Raw genomic sequence first — 18,026 nt, forward strand, 5'->3', positions numbered from 1 at the left:
ATATTTAGAAGGGGTGATCAGCTGTACCATATGCTGCTGAAAGGTCAAGAAAGACGAGGAAGGCGAATTTACCATTGGATTTAGCAACAAGGAGATCATTGATAAGAAGAATAAGAGCAGTTTCTGTGGAGTCATGGGGTAAAAGTCTGATTGAAGTGGGTTCTAAGGGCAAAGGGGAAGAGGAATCGAAGACAGCATATAAAGACAAATATTTTAAAGAGTTTTGCTGTAAAAGGGAGGAAAGAAATATAGTAGTAGCTGGTGAAGGAGCAGGGTTAAGAGAAAATGATCCAGTTGAAATCAATAAATGATTATATAGAGAAAGAGGGGGGAGAATTGTTGGAGCAATGTCCTTGAGTGGAGGAGAGGAAATGAAATCTAGTGCACAAGTGGAGAGATTGCTTTAGTGTAAGGGTATGGATTATTTGTCTATGATAACTGGCAGGATAATTATTATGACAGTGCAGGCACTGGAAGGGGGTATGTATGTGTTAGTGGAAATCTGTGGAAGTTCTAAAAGTCTCCAAGTAGGGGAAAAAAAAAGAACACGTAACAAAGGATTAGGAGTCAGAATGACTTTGGATTTCTCAGGGACAACACTAAAATCTAGCAGACAAGGGGTCAAGGCCTTGAAAAACCTAAGGGAAGATAATTTGCCACTTAAGAATTCTATACCCAGGCAAACTATCACTGATTGCCCTCTGGCTTTTGGTAGGGTTGCAAATGTGAGACACTGGCAGGATACCGCAGGGCAAAAAGAGCGGTTACTGCTGTGTTCCTTTACTCAAAGCCACAGATCTTGCTGATCAACACTTTTCCTATAGCTGCAGCTCTCTGGATTCCAGCAAACATCCCTTCCTTTTTCCCCTTCAGCCCTAAATCTTCCTGCTGTTGCTAGCCACATCTCTTCGGATCAGTCACACCTTTGTAAATAGTTCCTTCATTAAGCCTTCATCTGGGCCTTGATTGAATACACAGGTCTCGAAAAATGTAGCCATACACTTTTTTCTCATAAAACTAATGGAGAAAGTTCTCCACTAAGATAAGAAAGAAGACGACACAGGAATGAGGCAAAGAGAATCTGCAGAACAATGGTGAAAGCAGATTCCAGGATGAAATTAGGAATCTCTTTTGTATTACGTACAAAGAACAACCAATTCCAATTGCAGCAAGCGGGACGGCAATGACAGTGCAGGAATTCCACACCCGCTGCGGGGTTTGTGGACCCGACTGAAGAGTGGGAGGGACCACTGTTCACCTGACACACCCCAGCGCGCCCAGCTGCAGCCTAGGGCTGCGGAGGGGGTGGCGAGAAGCGCTTCAACCCGCTGAGATCAGGAAGACTGGAGCTGCAGGACAGCAGCCCGCCAGGCCACCTGCGCACGCGCATTTCCCCTTCGCCGGCCGGCGGCCTGCTGCGCACGCGCAGTTCGCCGGATCTCGCTCCTTCAGTCCCTGCAGTGCCTGGGCACCACCCCCGCAGGCCCCGCCCCGCTGCCGTGAGCCGAAGGCTGCATATCCGGGTTCTCGCCTCCGCCTCCGCCGCCTCCGCCGCGTCCGCCGCCGCCTCCTGGCTCATTCAGCTTTGCTGGGACCGGTGTGTTCCCGACCAAGATGGCGGCTGTGGGGCGAGTCGGGTCTTTCGGTTCCTCTCAGGCGGGATTAACCTCGACTTACACGGGCGGTCCCTTGGCCAACGAGCTAACCTCGGGCAACGGCGGCGCCGCGGCAGGGGACGACGAGGACGGGCAGAACCTTTGGTAAGGACCGCACCCTTCCCCGGTCCCCGCCGGCACCCCCGGGCCGGGGACGCCCGGGGGTTGCGTGCCCGCCAGAGCTCGGCGCCCTGCCCAGGCCGCCGCGTTCTCGGCCGCCCCCGCCCGGGCGCGCGAGGCCGGTGCCGTTCCTCCCGCGCGGGACTCCCGCCTGAGCGTGCGCCTTGTTCCCCGCCAGGTCCTGCATCCTCAGCGAGGTCTCCACCCGCTCGCGCTCCAAGCTCCCCGCGGGGAAGAACGTGCTGCTGCTGGGTAAGTGCCCCCACCTGCTCCGCCCTGCGCGGCCCCCCGGCGTGGCCTGGGTCCGCCCGTCGCTCTCTGGCTCGCTTTGTGCGGACAGCCGGGGCTGGCCCCGCCCCGCCGCCCGACCTGTGGCTGACAGCTGGGGGAGAAGGAGAACAGGGACCCCTGCCCCGGGACCTGCAGGGACCCGCCCTCCCCTGAAAGTTTCTCCTCCCCTGGGTGTGTGGGGTTGACCCTGACAGCTTCCTCCGGGAAGGACAATGCGACAGCCCATCTGAGAGATTCTAGTGGCTTGGGGTTTACCTAGAAAATAAGGACGTTTTTTCTTTCATGACAAAAATTGGTAGCAGGAGGCTCTTCGCGACAGCTCCAGTGCAAATGGCATGCCATCAATATTTAATAGCCGGCACTTTGTATAATTTACAGAAGCTAGAAATTAGACCTGGTGTAGTGACAAATGTAATTATTTGATTCAGCTTTTACGGGTACAGTGGGCTCGTGTTGCAGCTGTCTTTTTCACTGTCACTTATAATTCTGAAATTTGTGAAGTGCAGTAAACGTTTACCTTTCTCGTTCAGTCCCTTCGGCCTGATGGGTGTAATAATGAGAAATGGTCTAACGTCTCAGATCTCCTGATTGTTCTATATTCCCTCTGCTCTCTGGAAGTTATGTATTTTGTTTCTTTACTGACTCTGGGGGTGGACGTGGAGAACAATTCACAGGTTCACATTTTTGCAGGCTTAGCTCCAAAGTAATTTAGAGATTTCTTTCATATTATTTAGATGTGAAAATTTGAAGTTTGGCTTATAGGATGATCGTTGAATTTTAAAACTTTGTTATTGATGTCTCAAGACTTTTTAATGTTCATTTAAAAACAGGAAGGGAAACAAAGAAGTCAAATGATACTTGTCAGGGTCCGCTTCTAATGGGAATGTTTAGATAGAAACAAATTATTTTTCATGAACTCTAGATAATCTACAGTATATGATTCTTGGCGTTATTTAAAGTTACTGGAGCTAGTTGAAAAATTAGTGTTACCTTTTTTTTTTAATATATATATCACTTTATTTATTTTTATTTTTGGCCGTGTTGGGTCTTCGGTGCTGCGCTCCGGCTTTCTCTAGTTCCGGCGAGCGGGGGCTACTCTCTGTTGCAGCGCGTGGGCTTCTCAGTGCGGTGGCTTCTCTTGTTACGGAGCGCGGGCCTCAGTAGTTGTGGCACACGGGCTTAGTTGCTCCACGGCATGTGGGATCTTCCCGGACCAGAGCTCGAACCCGGCTCCCCTGCATTGGCAGGCGGATCCTTTACCATTGTGCCACCAGGGAAGTCTCTACCTTTGTTTTTAATGTGATTGAAAGTACCACTACTGCGGATTCACCTGGGTCCATTCATGACCCTGTCACATACTAGTCTTATGATCTTAAGCAAGTTCTTTGACTTATATGACCCTCAGTTTCTTCTTCCTTAAAATGGATGTTACAGAAATAATAATGTCTACTTCCTAGTGTTATGGGGAGAACTGAATGAGATAATGTTTGTGAAGGGATAACAGCACAGTGACTTTTTGTGATGAGTCTCTTAACTGGATTAGAAAATATTTTATCACAACTCTTTAAAAACTGAGTTAGTGCCTACGTAACCTATTTATAGGGCAGATATAGGTTAGGATCCAAGAGCAAAAAAAATTCAGAAAATGTTTTCAGATTATTAGTTTAAACAAATTACTGTTAAGTGCTAAACTAAAATGGACCTAAAGCAAAGTGACCTCATTGAAGTGGGTTATATTTCAAATACTCTAAGTTAAATAAGACTTCTTTTCAAATACTGCCATTGTAAAGATAATATTCCTGAATTTTGTTTTCATTTTATAAGTTCCTCCCAATTATTCCCGTGCATTAGATGTTAGTAACATGGTTCTGTTTTTAGTGAAGCAAAAGTGACAGTTTTATTCATTTCTTAACATTCCTAATTTGCACTGAGGTTGCACCATGCTTTATTTTTTATTTTTTATTTTATTTTTTTGCGGTACGCGGGCCTCTCACTGTTGTGGCCTCTCCCGTTGTGGAGCACAGGCTTGGGACACGCAGGCTCAGTGGCCATGGCTCACGGGCCCAGCCGTTCCGCAGCATGTGGAATCTTCCCGGACCGGGGCACGAACCCGTGTCCCCTGCATCGGCAGGCGGACTCTCAACCACTTCGCCACCTGGGAATCCCCCCATGCTTTTTTTTTTAAACCCGTTTTTTACTCTGCCTTTGACACTGGGTCAGTGCATATGGCTGAATATATTTAGAGGCTCTAGACCTCCATCCTTCCAAACTTAGAATAGATTAAATTTCCTTTTATATAAGCTTTTTTTTTTTTAATTTATTTTTTGGCCACACCATGCGGCACGCAGGATCTTAATTCCCCAAGTGGGGATCGGACCTGTGCCCCTTGCAGTGGAAGTGCAGAGTCTTAACCACTGGACCAAGGTCCATCTAGTATCAAGTTATACAAGCTTAAAATTAAAAAAAATTTTTTGAGTACTGTTACTATTGGGATTTTCATCGAAGTCCTTTTCAGCTTTGGAAAAAGCTGATAACAGATTTTTATACTGATTACATAAATAGCTTTAATTTTCTAGAATACCTCTAAAGATTTCTTAAAGACATTTTACCATCACATATTATGGCTGCATTCAGTTTATGCTGGTAGAGGGGAGAAATAGAGAAATAGGGATTGTGGTTTTCTTTGTTATGTGTTTGAAGGTGCTAGGCAGGAGGATGCTTGGCCCTAATATATCTTTCATGAATTACGGTGATCTCTGGAGTCTCATATTTAAAAAACCAAATCTGAGACTATAACAAGGTTTTACATTTCCAGCAACTGTATAGAATAGGAACATTGATCAAGGCTTAAGTACCCCAAACACAAATTGCAGTTTAACTTTACCTTGCTACACGGCCTCCCCTCCCACTGCCTGTGAGTGAAAGGGGTCAGAACTAGCAATGTGTGCATGTGTGTAAGCCATCCTCAAAGCATTTTCATACGAATCTTAGTTTGCCTCCTCTATCCCCCTTTCCCCATCCCCCCCAAAACCTGGGAGATAGATGTTAACACCAATTATAGATGAGGTACTGAATCTTGGAGACCTGTTCAGTGAGTTTTCCGAGGTCACACAGCTGTAAAGACCCTGCCTTCTGTGACTCTGGCCTGGTTTTCCAACTTGATAGAAGTTCCTTCAAGGGAGGAGGTGCCACGTACTCTTGCTACTGCATAACTTTTTTTAAAAGGCCATCTTTGAGTAAAAATACTAATGATTATTTTAAAGTAAAATCCAAATATTTGTTGGATTCTAGGATGTAGCTTAATGAGGGACACGTCTGTTGCCATGGCATTTGTGTTGAAGCGGTCATTTACTCTACCCGGGCCTGACCTCTAGTGAGACCCAGAAACACGATGGCATTAGCATTTAACCAATGTTTCATGAAAGATTTTGCGAATGAACTTGTTTGTTCGTAATATTAAAAGGAAAAAAAATTTTTAAAAATATTTATTTATTAATTTGGCTGCGTTGGGTCTTAGTTGTGGCACGTAGGGTCTTTTGCTCTGGCGCGAGGGCTTGTGGGCTCTGGAGCGCGTGGGCTCAGTAGTTGTGGTGTGCTGGCTTAGTTGCCCCACTGCATGTGGGATCTTAGTTCTGACCGGGGATCGAACCTGCGTCCCCTGCATTGGAAGGTGGATTCGTAACCACTGGACCACCAGGGAAGTCCCTAAAGGGCAAAATTTCTTGTGCATGTATTTTAAGTAGGATTTAACTTATAAATGGACCTTTTAAGAACTGTTTTTTCCTCTTTACCCTTTATATTTAATCAAACTTTACAACAGTGATTGTAATTATATGTATTTCAATAGCTGTTTTTGAGGGCACTTTCTCCATACCTTGGTTACTTAACCATGTTTTGATAAGAAAACTACCTAAGGAAAATAACAACAATGATACTTAAAATCTATAGAGCACTTACCTGTACCAGCCACATAAGGATTGTTTACATACCGTGATTATCCCCTTAAAGATCAGGAAACAAACACAGAGCTGTTAAGTAAATTGCTGTGAGATTACATAGCCAGAAAGGGACAACATCAGGATTCTGAATTGTGCAGCCTGGCTCCACTGGACTGTCTCTCTACAGGAAGAGAGCTTTCTTTGTAGGAAAAGCAAGAAGATGTTTAGCAGTTATTAAGGAATTTTATCTGATTATCGTGATGTAATCTGTCTCACTGCAAAAAAAATCTCACTGATAAAGATTAATTGAATTCATTGTCTGTGAAGATACATATGTAGCCCTGGACCCCAGCACAGTGCCTGGCTTATAGATAAGACATCAGTATAACTTCCTGATTTAAGGCCAGCATGAATTAATGAAAACTAGTTGGCCCTTCCGGTAAATCATGTAAGCCTCATTTTTCTCACCTGTAAATTAAGATATTTGGATTTAGTCATCTCTTAAGTCTTATCTTTTCTGACATTCTGTAATTATTTCTAATTGTAAAGCTTGTGAGTTGTATATTTTTAAAGAAATGTTTTGAGAACATATTGCAATTGGATTTAAATTAGTAAAGTATTTCTTTGTATACATGGGCTGTTTGATTCCACTCAGGGAAGCAATCTCGAGTCTGCATTTTTCCCCGAAGGTGATAATTCAGGATAGTGTGCAGCCAAAAAAAACCCCACAAAATACCGAGCATCATCAGGAGTAAAACTAGTTTCTATTATGTTTGAATTATTGCAAGTAGGAAACCTCAAGATATACACTGGACTAGAGATCTGTTCAGAGAAGTAACTTGTCAAAGAAGTGAATGGTTTTCTGTGTGAGGACTTACTCTAAAAATAATGAGATTGTTCAGTCAGAAACTTAATTTTGGGAGAAGCTGGGATTAAAGATCCCCAAGGTTATATGACTTGTGGGAAACACAGATTTTTATCAGTTGATGCTGTTTTCTGGCATGATTGGTTATGGGAATGTGATGCAAGGAATAGTGTTACCACATATATGATACTGTACTGGTAATTTTCAAAGGATTAAGGAAACTATTGCCTGTTATGTGTCACTACTGCTAAAAAATATAAAATGTTTTTGAGAGTCCAACGGCATATTGATATTTTATGATGGTCAGCAATCTATTAAGGCCACATAGTAAATAATCCAGGCTCCGTGAGCCATAATGGTCTCTGTTGTAACTACTCAACTCTGCCCTTGTAGCCCCCAAAGAGCCATAGATAATCCATACGTGGATGGGTGTGGCAGTATTTAGTAAAATTTTATTTACAAAAACAGGCAGCAGACCAGATTTAGCCTGTGGGCTCGTTTGTAGACCCTTGCTTTAGGCTATTACGGGCATCAGTTTTATCAGTAAGCACAGGTGCCAGTTAATAAAGGTTTCTGGTTAATGGAGTATGATGTTTGGCCCCTAATAGGTGCTCAGTAAATAAACATTGGATGATTGATGACCAGCTTTTACTTTATTCCAGCTAGAGGTATAGTTTCAACGCAGGTTTAAGAAATGTCAAGAGTGGTTCATGTATTTCCCCTTAGCGCTGCTGTCAAAAACAGAGAGCTGGAAGAACTACAGATGTCGGCCAATACAGTGGTAAGTCAGCCGGTGTGAAGTCCATGTGAGAGAAGGTCAGCAAAAGTACTTTGAAAATGCAAAACACACAGGAGCTCTGAGTTAGGAAAAAGAAAAGACCCAAGTTCAGCATGGGACTGTTACTATTGAGTGACCATGGACTAACATTTTGGGGCCTTATTTGTAAAGTCAGGGCAGTGGCTGTTAGACTTCACAGTTGACCTCTTTATTTATTTGTTCATCAAGTGTTTATTAGAACGTGCTGTGCATAAAATGCTCTGCTGGGTCATCTGGAGGAAACGGGGCCCACTAGGTCCCTGCCCTCCAGGAGCTTATAACCTTCTGTGGGGAAAGACTCAAAGTATATAGTAAAAAAATCAAATGTCAGTCTGAAATAACTGCTAAATAGCTTACATAAGTTTTTATGGAAAAGGTGGTATCTGAGTAAAATTTTGCTAAGTAGGGTGGGGAGGAGACACTGCAGGACTAAGGGAATGTGTTGCTGTAGCTAAAAACCTGGTGAAAAGGCCCGGGGCGCTCAGGTGTGGAAGAGTCCTTAACTAGAGGCCCCCAGGTGTGGGAGTCAGCCCTTCCTACCATTCGAAGCTGTGGGATTGTGGGCAAATTACAGCCTCCTAACTGAGATTCTTTCATAGTTCCTGGGATTAAAAGAACTGAAAGAAATTATGTGTCACATACCTTCCTCTTAAAATTAGTATTCACTATTTTAAATTATAAAAGTAATACATGTTTCTTGCCAGAGAGAAAAAAAAATCTATGAGGATAGGAATGTTCATTTTTTCTATGTGTATATTTGTTTTTTAAACAAAATAGGCTCATACCTTGTGTTTTGAAGTCAGATTTTTTTTCTTTATGTATCAGAGGGTTTTTTTTTTGCGTGGCAGTAGATATGGATTTCTTCCCTTTTAATGACTGAATAAAATATATGGCTCTATCATAATTATAAGATTGGTAAACAGATTATTATTGTTATACCCCATTTTCCACTTGCCAAATATTATCTTTGGGATAAATTCTTTTAAGTTGAATTGCTGGGTCAAAAGTATATATATTTTAAGTCTTTTTGTATATTACTAAACAGTAGTTTTGGAAAGCTGTACCATTCTACATTCCCACCATCAGTATGTGAAAGTGCTTGTTTGTCTAGCACTATTGCTGACACCAAGGATTATTCATTTTAATCTTTGCCTATCTGGTAGGTAGGTTAAAAATTGGCATGTTAATTTAAAGGCAGTTTTATTGTAATATATATATCATGTTTGTTAATTAAGAACTATTGCATTAGTGTGACTTTGACCTTCTGGAGCATAGGAACTGTTAATAACCATTGGGATCAGCACTTGTTGGCCTTGGGAATATTTATTGAATTAAACTCAGTGGTTTTCAGTTCATGTCTAGTCAGGCTGCAAGAGTGAGAGAAATGATAAAGGGATAAGTTATATTTTTTAATTTGATGTGGATTGCTGAGTGATATTCAAAGGTAGGGAACTGATGGGGTGGGAGTATCATATATTATGCTTGTTACTTGAGTGTTCTGCTAGGTGCTTTACTATGTAGCATGTTCACTGTTTTGGAGAAGAGGGCTTTGAACCCCAGGTTACACAGCTGAGCTAGGATTCAGGGTTGGGTTTGTCTAACTTTCCACTGTACGTGCACTCCTTGACGTATTGGAGGGAGGTAGTCTTGAGTCACTGGGTGCAGATGCTACAGCTGGTTAAGTTTCTCCCTGCTCTTGCCGGCTGAGGAAAGGGAGGAGATGCTCTTTGTGAGATGGACAGCAGATCAAAACCCCCCACCCTATCTGGGTCATCAGATAATTTATGGAAGGCCATGCAGAAGGTCCAAGCCCAAAAGTACCTCCAGTGATGACTCCTCATGGCTCTTGTCACCAGAGCTTTCAGGTAAAATAGGATGATTTATTTTATATCATACAAAGCCAAATCAAAAATGTTAATTTTACAATGTTGGTATCTTACTTGGGTAAAGAAGGAATATGGCAGGTTAGAATTCTCTCTGTCGTGATGCTGTGGACCATAAAGTTTCCTACAGAAGTTTGGAAGTGTGAATCAAAGGTCTGCATAGAAAGCAGGCATCAGGCACACAAACCTGTGCTGAGCAAGAAGAGTACAGTGCTTCAGCTTTCCACAGTAGCAGGAAAGGAAAGTGGGAGGAAAGGGAGGCAGAGTGCTGCTTAATTTTACCTTTTGTCATCCCTGTCTGTCTTGAGCTGGGGGGAGAAGACTGGAAGCTGCTCCCGATCAGTGACTGTGATAATAGTGTGGAGGAGCATTGCTGGATTTAAATCCTGACCGACCCTTCTTTAGCAAATTGCTTAATCTTTCAGATTATACTGTTTGCCTTTTAGGAGTATCGTGAGGATTGTATGAGGTAATGTTAGTAAAACACTTCAAACAGTGGCATACATGGGAAGTGTTCAAGATAGCTGTTGCTAACGGATTGTGTGTACTTAGTGTTCTGACTGCTCATTTTCATGATTCATGTTTTTATGTTATCTTTTTAAAACACTGTTGATGTCTTATAAAAATTTTTTTTTCTAGTGTGTCACTGATCAAGGAGGTATGAATTGTAATAGTCAAAGAATTTTAAATCCATCACTTCAGAGGTTGTCTGGATTTATCTCCCCCTCTGTTTAGAAGACAGGGAGCAATACCTGTCAGGGAAATACCTGACTTGTCTGGGTTCACACATCTAATGGTGACAATGTTATAGTTGGAAATCACATCCCCTAGATCTTCACATATTTAATTCATTAATTAAATTATCATTATAAAGTTTATGGACAGTACATCGTATTGTTGCATTAGATCTTTTGAGGACATCAAACAATATCATGAGCACACCTTTACCTCTGTACTGTTTTGGTGACTTTGTGTGGAGTTTTTCTTTTGTAATCAATTTGGTTTTCAAATTTGAGCTGAGAAGTGAGAGTTGATGGCTGTTACTGCTTTATGGTAAAACTGAAGTTCTTTTAAGTGCTTGGATCCTGTACTTGGTTCACTCACAGAGAGTGACTTATTTGAATAGGGTTCAGACAAATAATTTGAAATACAGGCTTATTTGCTATGGAGAATTTCACTGTAATTGGATCAACAAATCTTTCCTCCTTTTGGTCCATCCACTAGGACAGGGTTTGGCCTATAGACTGTTTTAGTATGGCCAGCAAGCTAAGAATGGGGTTTGTTTGTTTTTTACATTTTTAAAGAGTTGGAGGGGGGGAACTAAAGATAAATATGTGACAGAGACCTTATGTGACCTGCAGAGCCTACAATATTGCTGTCTAGTCCCTTACAGAAAAAGTTGCCCAGTGCCTGGATGAGGACATGAAAAGAACTTTATTATAATAGAATTTGATCTAATGAAAAGTTACGGTTTTTAAAAATTTTTATTTTATATTGGGGTATAGTTGATTAACAGTGTTGTTTTAGTTTCAGGTGTACAGCAAAATGAATCAGTTATGCATATACATGTATCTATTCTTTTCCAAATACTTTTCCCATTTAGGTTATTATAGAATATTGAGCAGAGTTCCCTGTGCTGTACAGTAGGTCCTTGTTGATTATTTTAAAAATAGTTGTGTGTACATGTCAATCCCAAACTCCCAATTTATCTCCACCCCCCACCCCCAACCGCCCGCCTTTCCCCTTTGGTAACCATGAGTTTGTTTCATTCTATGAGTCTGTTTCTGTTTTGTAAATAAGTTCATTTGTATCATTTTTTAAAATTAATTAATTAATTTATGGCTGCATTGGGTCGTTGTTGCTGCGTGCAGGCTCTCTCTAGTTGTGGCAAGCAGGGGCCACTCTTCTTTGCGGTGTGCGGGCTTCTCATTGTAGTGGCTTCTCTTGTTGTGGAGCATGGGCTGTAGGTGTGCGGGCTTCAGTAGTTGTGGCTCGCGGGCTCTAGAGCACAGGCTCAGTAGTTGTAGCGCGTGGGCTTAGTTGCTCTGCAGCATGTGGGATCTTCCCGGACCAGAGCTCAAACCCGTGTCCCCTGCATTGGCAGGCAGATTCTTAACCACTGCGCCACTAGGGAAGCCCCACTGTATCATTTTTATAGATTCCTCATATAAGTGATATCATATGATATTTGTCTTTATCTGTTTGACTTACTTCACTTAGTATGATCATCTCCAGGTCCGTCCATGTTGCTGCAAATGGCACTATTTCATTCTTTTTAATGGCTGAGTAATATTCCATTGTATATATGTACTACATCCCTTTTATCCATTCCTCTGTTGATGGACATTTAGGTTGCTTCCATGTCCTGGGTATTGTAAACAGCGCTGCAATGAACATTGGGGTGCATGTATCCTTTTTTTTTTTTTTTTTTTTTTTAAAGCATTGACTAATTTAATCCTCACATCCACGGTGGCATTGGTACTTTTGTTTCTTTGTTTTTTTGTTTTGCGGTATGCGGGCCTCTCACTGTTGTGGCCTCTCCTGTTGTGGAGCACGGGCTCCGGACATGCAGGCTCAGCGGCCATGGCTCACGGGTCTAGCCGCTCTGTGGCATGTGGGATCTTCCTGGACCGGGGCACAAACCCGTGTCCCCTGCATCGGCAGGCGGACTCTCAACCACTGCGCCACCAGAGAAGCCTGGTACTTTTGTTTTTAATTAATTAATTTATTTTTGCTGTGTTGGGTCTTCGTTTCTGTGTGAGGGCTTTCTCTAATTGTGGCAAGCGGGGGCCACTCTTCATCGCGGTGCGCGGTCCTCTCACTATCGTGGCCTCTCTTGTTGCGGAGCACAGGCTCCAGACGCGCAGGCTCAGTAGTTGTGGCTCACGGGCCTAGTTGATCTGCGGCATGTGGGATCCTCCCAGATCAGGGCTCGAACCCGCGTCCCCTGCACTAGCAGGCAGATTCTCAACCACTGCGCCACCAGGGAAGTCCCCTTTTTGAACCTTGGTCTTCTCTGGATATATACCCAGGAGTGGGATTGCTGGATCATATGGTAGCTCTATTCTTAGTTTTTTAAGGAACCTCCATACTGTTCTCCATAGTGACTGTACCAATTTACATTCCCACCAATGTAGGAGGGTTCCCTTTTCTCCACACCCTCTCTAGCATTTATTGTTTGTAGACTTTTTGATGATGGCCATTCTGAGTGGTGTAAAGTAATATCTCATTGCATTTTTTTTCCCCTTTGGCTGCATTGGGTCTTCGTTGCTGCGTGTGGGCTTTTCTCTAGTTGTGGCGAGCGGGCGCTACGCTTCGTTGCAGTGTGCGGCCTTCTCATTGTGGTGGCTTCTCTTATTGCGGAGCACAGGTTCTAGGTGTGCGAGCTTCAGTGGTTGTGGCTCACAGGCTCCAGAGCACAGGCTCAGTAGTTGTGGCGCGCGGGCTTAGTTGCTCCACGGCATGTGGGATCTTCCTGGACCAGGGTTCGAACCCATGTCCCCTGCATTGGCAGGCGGATTCTTAACCACTGCGCCATCAGGGAAGTCCCTCGTTGTAATTTCGATTTGCGTTTCTCTAATAATTAGCTATGTTGAACATCTTTCCATGTGCCTCTTGGCCATCTGTATGTCTTCTTTGGAGAAATGTCTAGTTAGGTCTTCTGCCCATTTTTTGATTGGGTTGCTTCTTTGATATCGAGCTGCATGAGCTGTTTGTAGATTTTGGAGATTAATCCCTTGCATCATTTGCAAATATTTTCTACCATTCTATGGGTTGTCTTTTCATTTTGGTTATGGTTTCCCTTGCTGTGCAAAAGCTTTTGAGTTTAATTAGGTCCCATTTGTTTATTTTTGTTTTTATTTCTATTACTCTGGGAAATGGATCAAAAAAGATATTGCTGCCATTTATGTCAGAGTGTTTTTCCTATGTTTTCCTCTAAGAGTTTTATAGTGTCAGGTCTTACATTTAGCTCTTTAATCCATTTTGGGTTTTTTTGTGTGTATGGTATTAAAGGATATTCTAATGTCATTCTTTTACAGGTAGCTGTCCAGTTTTCTCAGCACCACTTATTCAAGAGACTGTCTTTTCTCCACTGTATGGTCTTGCCTCCTTTGTTGTAGATTAACTGACCATAGGTGTGTGGGTTTATTTCTGGGCTGTCTGTCCTGTTCCATTGATCTATATTTCTGTTTTTGTGCCAGTATCAAACTGTTTTGATGACTGTAGCTTTGTAGTATAGTCTAAGTCAGGGAGCCTGATTCATCCAGCTCTGTTTTTCTTTATCAAGATTGCTTTGGCTGTTTGGGGTCTTTTGTGTCTCCATACAAACTAAAAATTATTTTGTTCTAGTTCTGTGAAAAATGCCTTTGGTAATTTGATAGGGATTGCACTGAATCTGTAGATTGCCTTGGGTAGTATAGTCATTTTGACAATATTGATTCTTTCAATACAAGAGCATGGTATATCATATCTTTGCATTTGTTTGTGTCATCTTCGATTTCTTTCATCAGTGTCTTAGTTTTCTGAGTACAGCTCTTTTGCCTCCTTACGTAGGTTTATTCCTAGGTGTTTTATTCTTTTTGATGCAGCGGTAAATAGGACTGTTTCTTTAACTTCTCTTTCTGGTCTTTTGTTGTTAGTGTATAGAAATGTAATAGATTTCTGTGTATTTATTTTGTATCCTGCAAATTTACCAAATTCATTGATGAGCTCTAGTAGTTTTCTGGTAGCATCTTTAGGATTTTATATGTATAGTATCATGTCATCTGCAAAGAGTGACAGTTTCACTTCTTTTCCAATTTGGATTCCTTTTATTTCTTTTTTTCTCCAATTGCTGTGGCTAGGATTTACGAAACTATGTTGTATAAAAGTGGTGGGAGTGGACATCCTTGTCTTGTTCCTGATCTTAGAGGAAATGCTGAATTTTCTTAGCTTTTGCTTGTCAAATTTGAATGAGAACCTTGCTGAGTATTCTTGGTTGTAGGTTCTTCCCTTTCATCACTTTCAGTATATTGTGCCACTCCCTTCTGGCCTGTGGAGTTTCTGCTGAGAAATCAGCTGAAAACCTTATGGGTATTGCCTTGTATATTATTTATTACTTTTTTTTTTTTTTTTTTTTTTTTTTTTTTTTTGCGGTAGGCGGGCCTCTCACTGTTGTGGCCTCTCCCCTTGCAGAGCACAGGCTCCGGACGCGCAGGCTCAGCAGCCATGGCTCACGGGCCTAGCCGCTCTGCGGCATGTGGGATCTTCCCAGACCGGGGCACGAACCCATGTCCCCTGCATCGGCAGGCGGACTCTCAACCACTGCGCCACCAGGGAAGCCCTATTTATTACTTTTAATATTTTTTCTTTGTCTTTAATTTTTGTCAGTTTGATTGCTATGTGTCTCAGCATGTTCCACCTTGGGTTTATCCTGCCTGGGACTCTCTGTGCTTCCTGGACTTGGGTGACTGTTTCCTTTCCCATGTTAGGAAAATTTTCAGCTATTATCTCTTCAAATGTTTTCTCAGGTCCTTTCTCTCTCTCTTCTCCTTCTGGGACCCCTATAATGTGAATGTTGGTGTGTTTAGTGTTGTCCCAGAGGTCTCTTAGACTGTCTTCATTTTTTTCATTCTTTTTTTCTTTATTCTGATCTGCGGCAGTGATTTCCACCATTCTGTCTTCTTATCTGTTCTTCTGTCTCATTTATTCTACTGTTGTTTCTTTCTAGTGTATTTTTTATTTCAGTTATTTATTGTTTATTTCTGTTTGTTCGTTACTTCTTCTAGGTCTTTGTTAAACATTTCTTGTATCTTTTCGATCTGTTTCTCCATTCTTTTTCCAAGATCTCGGCTCATCTTTACTAGTATTACTCTGAATTCTTTTTCAGGTAGATGGCCTATCTCCAGTTCACTTTGTTCCTTTGGGGTGTTATCTTGTTCCTTCATCTGGGACATTTCCCTCTGCCATCTCATTTTCTCTAGCTTACTGTGATTGTGGTTTCCATTCTGCAGCCTGCAGGGTTGTAGTTCTTCTTGCTTCTGCTGTCTGCCCCCTGGTGGATGAAGCTGTCTAAGAGGCTTGTGGAGGCTTCCTGGTCAGAGGGACTGGCTCCTGCCCTGGTGGGTGGAGGTGGGTGTTGTCCCTCTGGTGTGCAGAGTTGTGTCAGGGAGTGTGTTTAGTGGGGAGCTGTATGCTCAGGAAGACTTTAAGTATTAGTCTGTCTGCTGATGGGTGGGGCTGTGTTCCCACCCTGTTGGTTGTTTGGCCTGAAGCATCCCAGCACTGGAGCCTACAGGCTGTTGGGAGGGGCCGCGCCTTGGTGAGAAAATGGCCGCCTCCAGGAGGGCTCACGCCCCTGAGTACTCCCCAGAACTACTGCTGCCAGTGTTTTTATCCCCACAGTGAGCCACAGCTGCCCCCTGCCTCTGCAGGAGACCCTGTAATACCAGCAGGTAGGTCTGGTCCAGGTTCTTATGAAGCCACTGCTTTTTTCCCTGGGTCCTGATGTGCATGAAACCTTGTGTGCGCCCTCCAAGAGTGGAGTTTCTGTTTCCCCCAGTCCTGTGGAATTGCTGCAATCAAACCCTAATAGCCTTCAAAGCCAGATTCTCTGGGAGCTTTCCTCCCATTGCCAGACCTGCAGGCTGGGGAGCCTGACGTGGGGCTCAGAACTTTCACTCCTGTGGGAGAACTTCTGTGGTATAATTATTTTTCAGTTTGTGGGTCGCCCATCCAGTGGGTATGGGATTTGATTTTATCGTGATTGTGCCTCATTGTGACTTATTCTTTGTCTTTGGATGTAGGATATCTTTTTGGTAGGTTCCAGCGTTTTTTTGTTGATGATTATTCGTTAGTTGTGATTTTGGTGTTTTTGTAAGAAAAGGTGGGCTCACATTTTTCTACTCTGCCCTCTTGTCTTGGAAGCTCTAGTTATGGTTGTTTTTTGTTTTTTGTTTTGCTGTGCCCCATGGCTTGTGGGATCCTAGTTCCCCAACCAGGGATTGAACCTTGGCCATCAGCAGTGAAAGCATGGGATGCTAACTGCTGCACCACCAGGGAATTCCCTGATTTGTTTTAAAAACATCTTTAAAATATGCCTTCTTTAAGAAAACCTAATACAGAAATGCACATTTAGATGAACTATTTAGAGAATAATTTTAACATCATCACTAAAGAGTGCTTTGTAGAAGGGCTTTCATCTTAGTCTGTTTAAACAGGAACTCTCTACTTGTACAAGTGTATGTTTACAGATCATTAACTATTTGGCTGGCACACTTAATGCTGGTGTGTCTGTTTCGCTGCCAGCTGAAGGCTGAGGAACTGAAGATAAAACTTTCTTAAAGTTCATAGGTGTTACGTAGGTGCATTCTTTGAGCATTGTTTGAAGCCACACAGACCCCGTTGCCCTACTTGCCTCTCTAAAGGTATATTAATTGGATAGAATGAAGTATGTAATTTTTACTTCATTTTACTCATACTATTAGGCTCTGTGTTTTGTTTTCCAAAAATGACTTGGAATTTAATGGCTTTTGTTTATTGAATGGTTAGGCCGTTAAAGATGATTTTTAAATGTCCATCAATTCAAAACATAGGCATCCTGAATTTTAACATTTTTTGATCCTTCTAATTGTATAATAGAATAAAGAGAAGGTTCATGACGGACTTTACAGTATCTTCAAACTTAGTTCAGCTTGGCTGTAGCAAGGCAGCTGAATACTGACAACTCAGTACAGTGACAAGAAAGTTTTCCTAAGTTTAGTGAAGGAGGTATGTTTTATGATCTGTTATTGATGAGAGGGAGCCGCTTGAATTTTATAGATATGAGTGATGAATTATTATAGTAGATTGTGGTAAAGGCCCAGGATAAGCAATGACAGATGAGGTATAGTTATGAAAACAGAGACTCCATGTGGTTGTGATTAAGAAATAAGAATGTTGGTAAAGGATCTTCAGTGTATAGGACAGGTGCTATAGAGTGAGTGAGTCCCCTCAAATTCATGTTGAAATTCTAACCCTCAATACGATGGCATTAGGAGGTGGGGTCTTTGGCCAATGATTAGGTCATGAAGGTGGAACCCTCCTGAATGGCGTTAGGGCCCTTACAAAAGAGATTCCAGAGCGCTCTCTCACCCTTTCTGCCATGTGAGGACACAGTGAGGAAACTCTCCTTGACCCAGGAAGCCAGCCCTTACTAGACACCAAACCTGCCAGCACTTTGATCTTGGACTTCCCAGCCTCCAGAACTGTTAGAAATACATGTCTGTTGTTTAAAGCCACCCAGCCTATGGTGTTTTTGTTATAGCAGCCCAAAGAGACTAAGATACGGTTTCTGGTTTTGGCGAGCAAGCAAGCAAGTACCTGTTAAGAATGGGATAATTTCTTTCCTGTAAGCATCTTAAAAGCAAGGGCTTTATATCTTGCTTACTGTTAAGATGACTTGCCCAGAGAATATTTGTTGAAAGAAGGGGACAAACG

General features: G+C 42.6%; 1 protein-coding gene across 1 annotated transcript in view; it reads left to right on the forward strand.

Moving 5' to 3' along the window:
- Positions 1-1,554: 1,554 nt before the first annotated feature.
- The window catches only part of DYNC1LI1 (dynein cytoplasmic 1 light intermediate chain 1), a 47,771-nt gene continuing 31,299 nt past the window's right edge, over positions 1,555-18,026 (forward strand). Inside the window, exons 1-2 of the mRNA XM_081245277.1 lie at positions 1,555-1,760; positions 1,954-2,027. Of these exons, the coding sequence (XP_081101403.1) occupies positions 1,615-1,760; positions 1,954-2,027 (220 nt within the window). The 5' untranslated portion in view covers positions 1,555-1,614. The remainder of the gene's footprint in view (positions 1,761-1,953; positions 2,028-18,026) is intronic.

This window comes from Mesoplodon bidens, assembly GCF_964165515.1.
Source record: "Mesoplodon bidens genome assembly, chromosome: 10".
Classification (NCBI taxonomy): domain Eukaryota; kingdom Metazoa; phylum Chordata; class Mammalia; order Artiodactyla; family Ziphiidae; genus Mesoplodon; species Mesoplodon bidens.